The sequence below is a fragment of the Patella vulgata genome, chromosome 2, assembly GCF_932274485.2.
Source record: "Patella vulgata chromosome 2, xgPatVulg1.2, whole genome shotgun sequence".
Taxonomy (NCBI): domain Eukaryota; kingdom Metazoa; phylum Mollusca; class Gastropoda; family Patellidae; genus Patella; species Patella vulgata.
In genome coordinates, this window is record NC_065880.2 from 73,141,786 (window position 1) to 73,151,442 (window position 9,657).

The 9,657-nt window shown below is 34.7% G+C and overlaps 1 protein-coding gene across 1 annotated transcript; it reads right to left on the bottom strand.

Annotated features, from left to right (window-relative positions):
- Window positions 1-1,013: 1,013 nt before the first annotated feature.
- On the bottom strand, window positions 1,014-9,579 carry LOC126810358 (ADP-ribosylation factor-like protein 6-interacting protein 1). Its single transcript, XM_050535364.2, has 6 exons — window positions 9,486-9,579; window positions 7,565-7,725; window positions 6,951-7,070; window positions 6,116-6,233; window positions 5,304-5,388; window positions 1,014-3,535 (listed from the first exon to the last, which is right to left on the bottom strand). Exons 1-6 carry the CDS (start codon window positions 9,522-9,524, stop codon window positions 3,420-3,422), a joined length of 639 nt encoding a protein of 212 aa, XP_050391321.1. The 5' UTR covers window positions 9,525-9,579; the 3' UTR covers window positions 1,014-3,419.
- Between the last annotated feature and the right edge of the window lie 78 nt (window positions 9,580-9,657).

The following is a 9,657-nucleotide window of genomic DNA, read 5'->3' on the forward strand; positions in this document are numbered from 1 at the left end:
TGCGAGAATTGGCCGTGGCACTGCAAGAGGAGTGGTTCAGATTGCTCCAAATCGTGATTGGACGGTTGATTAAGAGCATGCCACGACGAATTGCTGAATGTCTGAGGATTGGTGGAGCAATTACTCATTATTAAGACAAAAATCAAAAACGTCCATTTTCACTTTTGACAGTGTATCTCTCTTTGCGTGTGAAATGGGGCCGTCAGATAAGCCGCCCATATGAACTATTTATGTTCATGTGTAGGCAATTGGCTTGTTATTAACATACACTGGTTACCTCTAATAAAAACAGCAGTGCATTTCCGCAGTTTTGTATTGTTTCTGAATATCCCCTACTTTTTTTGAAGAGTATATGTCGCTTTAAGGTACACCCCTGTCCCACCCCTAGATAATCATGTATGGGCCAAATCAGAGTTTGGTTAGAATGTCTTTTCTATTGGGTCGATTTTGAATAAATGTGAATCCAAGCAACATTACTACAAAATTTGACAGAGAGCTGTCAGGTGGTTAACCAAAAGATGAAACTTTAAAAATTTGTGGGACGGACGGATTACATAATTCTGCTAAAAATCAATTTGCCAATCCTAATTGACCTGTACTACTAATGTACAACAGCATCCTTCATAAATTCTGTCGCCAAGAACAGTAACAAAACTCCTTTCAGAGATTTTGCCCAGACAGCGGTGCCATGGCCCTCTCTTATTTGAAGGGCTCTTATGTGCACACTAGACCTCACTGTTCCTTGCCAGGCCTGCAAGAACTTGAAATACTTTCTCTGCCAACATTGGGATTGAACCCTTTGATTAGTGAGCCAGCGCCTTACTTAATGAGCCACCATCACTTCACTGCACGAAAGCCGTTTGTGGTTTGTTTTTTTTTATAGCTTTACATATCCAGAAATAAAGGGGGGGGGGGGGGAGGTGGATACCTCATGCACATGGATCATGGTTATGCTGAAAAATATACTGCATCAGACCTGTCTACCATTATTGATATTCTCAGAAACAACTAGGAAGTTTTAACAAAAATTTTAATAAAATTATGACAAGTTCATGCATTAAGTAATAAATAAATGACATAAAATTATTGGATATCATAAAATTTTAAAACTCTATTTTTATACCTTGAATACCGTTAACTACAGAAATATATGGACAACTTTCATCTATATAGAGAATAAGCAAATTTACTTACAAATTACTTTACAATAATATGTATAAACCAAAGCCAGTTAGCTATAATTCCATGTAAGATTCTAAATAAATTATGACAGATTTGAATTCAATGTTCTAAATAAAAATTAATAATTATATATATACTCAATATATTTAAGCCAAATTATACGTTTTTCCTATTTAAAAGATATGTTTCAAAACATATATGCAACGAAAAACACACTCTGTTTAATAAAAACTTACATATAGATTTCTTTTGGGATGTGAGAAATTCTAAAACAATTTTGGATTTCAGTGACCTGGATACAATACAAATATAATGGAAATAAAGTTTCGATTTGCTGGCCTTAATAGTAAGTGCAGGAGGACTGCACCACACAAAAACAAAACCCGTAAGACAGTGATGGGCAACCTACGGCCTGCGGGCCACATCCGGCCAGTGAGGGCTTGTCATCCGGCCTGCCAGACCCTTCCACTACATCTGAAAACTTCAGAGCAATTTAATCTCTAAATGAAATTAAAAAAATCGAAATTGCTTTTTATTGGGCCCAATCTCAAAACAGACGTTACTCTTTGGCGGATCAATAATCTCTGTAGGTCTATTTATAGCTTGCATTGTCACTCAATGACATAGTTTCCTAATTGAAGTCACTTGCCTACTTTCATTTTACGTTATTGTTTGATTTGTTGACATGCTTTGATTTTTCTCTGAATATAACTTTGGAGCTGAATAAAAAGCACAGAAATAGTGCTTTGTTTCGTATTACTTTATTCAATAGAATGACAATTAATAATTCTTGTTTGGCCCTCACTTTGTTTCAAAACTTTGTGTTTGACCCTTCACCTAAAAAGGTTGCCCACCACTGCCATAAGACAATGTAAGCATAATACTAATAAGGTACACACCAGGACTAAGTAATCTCTTCAAAGTTTTAAAAAACCATGAAAGTAAAAGAGGCAAATATAACACAGTAAACAGAAAGAAGAGAGGTCATAAATAAACATAAACATCTACAATGCAAGACAAACGCAAATTGAGCAAAACGCATTTTGAAAAAGAAAATGGAAAGTTTACAGTAAAATCAAAGAGGTAAAAATAAATAAAAGAAGTGTTGTAAAACCTATATTTGTATATATATTTAAAGTTTGGCATTACATTAGTAGATTGCACCAAATTCTATGAAATATGTAGGTACCATTAAGAGAACAGAATTTAATCCTATGAGAGATATATAAAATTGTCATTACTTTAATCATAAAATTGAAATTGTCATTACTTTAATCAGAGTACAGATCACAGTTGCTTTTGATTGATGGATTAACTGTTCATAATACAATAAAAAAAATTAAGGATTTAACCCTTCCAACCCAAAACTTGAGAATGGTCAATGACCCCCGCCAGGAAATGAGGCAGAACCCTAAATCATAATTTCAGGTCTACTGCCAGGAAACAATTGTTAAATGGATAAAGGGTATAATTCTCACTCTGCATTTGAAACAACTTTTAAAAGTGCTAAATGTATCAATAATGAGTCGAAAGGGTTACGAACGAATAAACTACTGAATAATCCTGAATATAGATTTATAAGTGTATATATCATAGTCTAGGTCACCAAGATATTTATAAATAACATACACAAAAATGATTTGGTGTGGAGCTTACTAACATACAAAATGGAGATTATCACATGAGTGTGTAGTTACTCTGTATGTTATTAACAACGACTATTGACTGACCGACTAGAGGTTTCTTTCTGTAGAAGGAAGCTCAAAGATATTGTTACCAATCAACTTAGTGACCTAGACTACTGTATGTTATTATTTATAAACAGAGATTCTACTATTCTAGTCATTAGTATGAGAACACCTTAAACATTCCTAGTTCAAAAGAATGGTCAGATAACAAATGGCACCTTTGGCACTTCTCATACCACAAAGCCAAAAAGCACATCTTGATAAAAACAATATTTGTCACGACAAATACCTTTTAGGAACAAGCGTGATTGATGGTAGCCGCGATTCCCCAGGTTTGCACACACAACTACTAAGGCTCTGAAGAATCCACACTTGTATTAACTTTATCTGCCCTACACACAGTCAAGAACCATATCCTTCTTGTGCACTGAAGACAAGATTCATTCCTGATGTAGTCCACCAAAGGTACACAATTTTGTTTTTAGACCAATTGTTAGATTAATCAAATATATGGCAGACAACAACAAACTTTAACACAAGAGAAAAACTTCAATTTTTCTTCTTCTTTCCAAGAACTAGACGACTAATAATAGTGGAAGCTACAGCCAGATTCTTCTTGACAATATCATGGCGTCTCAAGCCAGGTAGAAGACATATCAGATTAACTGAAAATAAACAGTTTAATACAACAATTAAATATCAGACTTTGACTTAAATATGCATTATTAAAGAGCTATCTCAGCCTATTGTAGGTATTTCTTTGGGCCTGAAATGATATCTAAATTATTAATTGGACATTAATTAACTTATCCAGACCATTGTTAGCCTGCGATATTCACTGGATTTGAATACATTTTGTGATGAATAATTTAATGTAACAAGAGCATCGCTAACGCTGCAATATACGTCCACATTCCAGCATTGATTGATATGGTACTTTTACTAGAAATGGGCGTGGCTCTGCCCCTGGGGGTCGGGCATGCACCAAAAACAATAGGGATCTTCCTTGGGGTATAAGGAATAAGTATACCAAGTTTGAAGAAAATCCAGTAAGAATTGCGCCCTGTAGGCGACACAAAGACACACGAAAAGAAAATGGGCGTGGCTCTGCCCCTGGGGGTTGGGCATGCACCCCAAACGATAGGGATGTTCCTTAGGGTACAAAGAATGTGTATGCAAAGTTTCAAGATTATTAGTTAAGAAATGTGGCCTGTAGACGACAAACAAACAAATACTAGAAATGGGCGTGGCTCTGCCCCGGGGGGTCGGGCATGCACCAAAAACAATAGGGATCTTCCTTGGGGTATAAGGAATAAGTATACCAAGTTTGAAGAAAATCCATGAAGAATTGCGCCCTGTAGGCGAACCACAGACACACACACACACACACACACACACATACATACATACACACACACACACACACAGACAGGGGCGACGGCATAATACGTTCACATTATGAATGTGGACGTATAAAAATGGATAATCGAGACTTTGTTTGTTATCATACCAACGTTGGTAATGACGACTGAGACTAGCCTAAAATTGAATGGCTAATATATCAGTTCAGAGTGAAGCAATTTGACTGAAATTTTCAGCATATTTTGTTTTCATTATCTATGTTTTAACTATTATAGCGATAACTGTCAGCTCTATATCTAATCTTACCTAATGCCCCTTAATTAAACTTATTTGTGACAGGCTTTCACAGATGAAAGATAATGTACTTCAAATTTTTGTTTAAAGTTGCTGATAATTATTTTGGGGACTGTTAATCCGTTGCAAACTACTATAATATGATAGTTGAATTAAAATACACATATTTGGAACTTTCAGCATCCTCTGCAGAGCAAACAAACAAGATAGAGTACCAATAAGCTTTAGATAAAATCTTTTGATGGTTCTCTTTTTTATTCCAATTGAATTCAAACCAGGAGTTTATCTATAGAATGTCTTTATTTTGGCTTCAATTGTTACATAAACTATTATTTAGGCATCTAGTCTATTGTATGGCATAGATTTAAATGGATTATGACGCCCACAAGATTTAAAAATTTAACGATAAAATAGACAAACAAGACTAAGTCTTAGTTTTCCAATACTGTTGCTATGACAATAAACAATATGCACTACATCTTCCAACACCCATAACTTCGCTCAGAATAAAGTCGTTTGAATGAACTTTTCAATATATTCATCATTATCTTTTTTTGAACTATTATAGCAAGAACAATCAGCTCTTTAGCTTAATCTTACATTATGCATCTTTAAATGTTAAATAATTTTAGCGTGGAATAAGTGCTAAAAAGAAAAATTTGTTGAATGCAAATGACGATCAGCAGCATAAATATGCTCAAAATCTAGCTGCATCCATTATAGACTCCATGAGAGTGGCTAAAAATAAAATGTAATACACAATTATATAATACATACCCAAGAAATAGGTTAAGAATAGGTTATTAACCAGACTTCCAATCCAGGCATTTATAACCAGAATACCCATAACAACAAAGAAATACTGAAAAAAAGGATACAAAGTGTTATACTTGATTTGCATCCCTTATTTTTCATTTTGAGCGACAACTGTATCATTATAGGCCCAGGACTGTACAATGCAGTGGATGCTTACGGTTAGACCCCGGACACATTCACTTGATCTGATACGTTTGAGGTGTCTATGTATTTTGTGTCCTGTCCGGAGGTTTGTCTTGTGTAATTGCTTGTGTGTGGTGTGGTCACCCTACACTTACTATACACTACACATATCATATTCTCTTTCCTCTTATTTTGACTTTCAACAGTCAAACAGTGGAACCTCATTTTTTATTTGTTCCATCCGAACAAACTTGACTATTATCATTGCCAGCCGATCTAACAAGGAAAAAGCAGGCTGGAAAATCCTGAAGACCGACCTCAGCCAATACTGGAATCGAATTAGTGACTTCCTGGTTATTGAGTCAGCACCATACTCACTGAGACGCCATTGCTCACTGACAGAAAAGGAGCATGTGACAAACCGACAAAGCAAGCTATTTGACTAAACAAAAGATTGCATGCCGGTAAGGTAACTAAACTGTGGTATGAGGTGTCAAACAAAACTCTGCGAGGAGCACAAATAATCTCGTAAAACAAGGGCAGGTAATTAGGAGATAAATACCCTCTATTTAGAGTGTTATTGTTCATTTTATACCGGTTAAATCATTAGAGGCTGAGTTTATTTTGGGCTACAATTTTAAATAACTTACAACTTTAGGTTTTTCTGCCTTTAGTTGACACATAGTATTCTTGAAATCAACAAAATGATCTCTTGCATTCATGATTCTCTCACATATTTGATGGTATTGTTGTTCATGAAATACTGTCCTGGAAGGAAGAAAAGGATAATGTTCAGTGTTATATATAATTTGCACTATACTATTTCTGAGATGAAGACCTGTTGAGAATTTCATAACTGATTCATAATATCCTGAGAGCACTCGAGTTATCCTGACCGATCTTTAACATATTTGTATGCAACGAATCTATGTATATATTCGTGACTGTCATTTGTCTGTTTGGGTTTGGCAGCTACATAAGGGCGTCCCGAGACTGAAATTTAGCCCATAAGGGCAGCTTGAGTTGGGGGAGTGACTGACATTGGCCTGGTGGTGTTGCACTTCCACTCCTATAAGGAACATTGCTGGGCTCTCTACCTGTGCAACGCTGAGTAAACGGTATAGTTATAATCTTATTAACAGTCAGTCAGGCTTTTTAAATTTTCTGTTCTCAATTCTGTTGGCTGTGGAAGACTTTGAAGATAGGTTGCCAGGCAACTAAACATAAATCCATAGCAGTTAAGTTGTCGGAGAAGTTCATAATGATGATCACAATTTTATTCTTTTGTACTAAAAAAAGACGATAACTTTAGTTGTTCAATTTTCAGAAATAGTTTGTCTCATAAATATAAACACTGTTTATCAATTCCAAGTCAGTCAGATAAAATCTTTAGCCTCTAGACGTTCACAGTTGTGATTAAAATATACAACCACATTTCAATGTGGGTATATAAAAAGATATTGTGAATATCCAAAGTTTCCTCACCAGTCACCCGTAGAAAAGACTTTCGATCCCACCATTGGTATAACTAAATCAACAGCACTAATCAGTAAACCAACTAGGGAAAAGGTTGTTAACACTGAAGGCTGCACAAACCATATTAATCTAAAATAAATAGTATTACAAATACATGGAGTTTAATTTTAATTGATTTTAAGATAATGTATAAATAAGTTTTCATCAATAAAAAGATTTGTGGTGCATTACTAAGGACAGTTAAGAATTTCATCAAAAGTAATGTTTCGACATGACATTTCTGAGGAATAAATTATGACAACTTGAATCTAGGATGTTGCAAATGGCAAAATGTATAAGCTTAATTTAACGTCCACTTGAATCAAACTAGTTAATTTTTCAGAACTAACATATAGTACAACTTTATTCAATTATTCTCTTGCTTGTAGGGGTCTTTTGGTACTAGGGGGAAACAGGAGGAAATGGAAAAAGCCTCCAAGGTTGGACAACCGACCCTACTCCTTGTCTCACACAAGCTTTGAATCCAAACCAATAACAGACCTTAAGATCTAAAGCACATGTTAGATCACTCAACCGAATTTTCATAAGCTATGTGTATATATTAGATTTAGATATTATCTTACGCAAACAGAAAGGTTGTCGTGCCGACAATTATTCCTGGATGATACGGTTTCTCCCATTCTAATAAACTGTTCAATGGGATCAATGCTTCTTTCCAGCCCTCTAGGTCTTTCTTTAACTCACTTAATTCATTGGATTCTTCATCAATATTAGTTTGTAGGACCTGTAAAATCCAATTACAGAATTTAAATTTTTGAGAAATTTATTTTTACCATATCAAATGTTAGAAGATGAACCGAATTTGAATCCTGAACACATTCCAATAGCAGCTCAACTCAACATCTGGTCTAATATAATGTCTGAGAAATTAGTCATTATAGCAATATTTGAAAAGAGTAAAAAATACATAACAGCAATACCTAAGATATGTTGCCAGGCAAAGAAACATACGTCCACAGCAGCTAAATTGTCCGAGCGGTCAACAAGGGTTGTCACATATTTATTATTTTGTAGGTAATGCGGGGGGGGGGGGGGGGGGGGGGAGGGGCGCATTTATAAGACAATTTCATACGAATCAGATTATAATTTTTGTCCTTTGAGGGTTCACTAGGTGCAACAAACTGAAGCAAGGGCCTTAACTCTGGAAGTAATATACAAAAATTGTTGAAATTTGACAGCCTTCTTCATTTTCAAAATTTAAATAATGCATATCAATTTCATACAGATCGTTGAGCATTCACAATGTTCAACAAAGTAAAACATAGGACATAAAACAAGGGACATAACTTTAGAAGCAATTAACAGATATTGCTGAAATTCAATAGACTTCTTCATTTCACTAATTCAAATGATACATATAAATTTCATACAGATCGGATGATAATTTTCGTTGTTAGAGAATTAACAAGGTACAATTAAGTGAAACAAGGGCCATAACGGAAATTATTGAAATTAAATAGGATTCTTCATCTCAGTACGGTAATGCAAACAACATATATCAATTTCAAAACAATCAGATGATAAATGTAGACTGTAGAGTGTTCACAAGAAAATGTGGCCGATTGACGGGTGGCCGAACGGAGGCGACAGCAATATATGACCCTATTTATAGTATTTCCATGTGGCCATATAAAAAAAGCATTACACACCTAGAAATAATGAATTTAGATGTATAATATCTGACAAAATTTTCTAGTTGAAGGGCCACCGACATGAATTTATTTTGTTCTTCAACTAAATTTATATGGCCACAGCCGACACACTGGAAAAATGTCACAGGTTTGATCATATAATATATTCACCACAATGTTTTGACAGGTATTCTTATATCATTTTCAAACACAAATACAAATGATAGTTAGTAATATTGTCGTTTATTACAATTTGAATTTTAACGTCCAAAACATTAGGCCTATTTAATCAATTAATGATAACATTGTGTTAGGACAGTTGATTTTAATTAAGATTATTTAAATAGTTGGTATATAGCCATACAATAAGGAAGCCATACAAAGTGAGTTGTTGAATAACATAACAGCAGTCGAAAACGTCCACCCGAAACGTTCGTCTACGGTTTTGATTGCCAAGTTCAGTTGATCTTGATCCATCTTATTTATATTATTAAATATCTTGACCCAAAAATCAAACAGGTCGAGCCATTTTATGAAATCAGCTGAACTTGTCATCTTCGTAGGTCCTATGTAAATCACTATTTAATATCTGCTACTATAGCCCATGTAAATCAGTATGCAATGTCTGAGGCTAATAATAGTGATATTGATAAGGAAGAGATTATTCTGAAGTCTAAACTGAAGACTGAACGGAAGAAAAGTGCTGAGTTGACCCATATATTTGGGATGCTCAGAAAATGGGGATGGAAAATAGGAAGAGTAAAACAACTATTTCAAACAACTGCATAATGTATATGGTCTTCGCATATTTTCAAAATTTTACGATTTATATTCAAGATAGAGAAATTATAACCGTTTCTTCTCCCGTTTGATTTTCTGTACTGTCAGCCATTTTGTACTACCAGGATTGTTTTCATCTCGCAATAAAGCGTTCGAACGAGACAAAGTTCATTTCAGAAATTCACAATTAAAAACTACCATTGCTCTTCGGATACTATTTTTTAAGGGTAATATATAATTCTGCC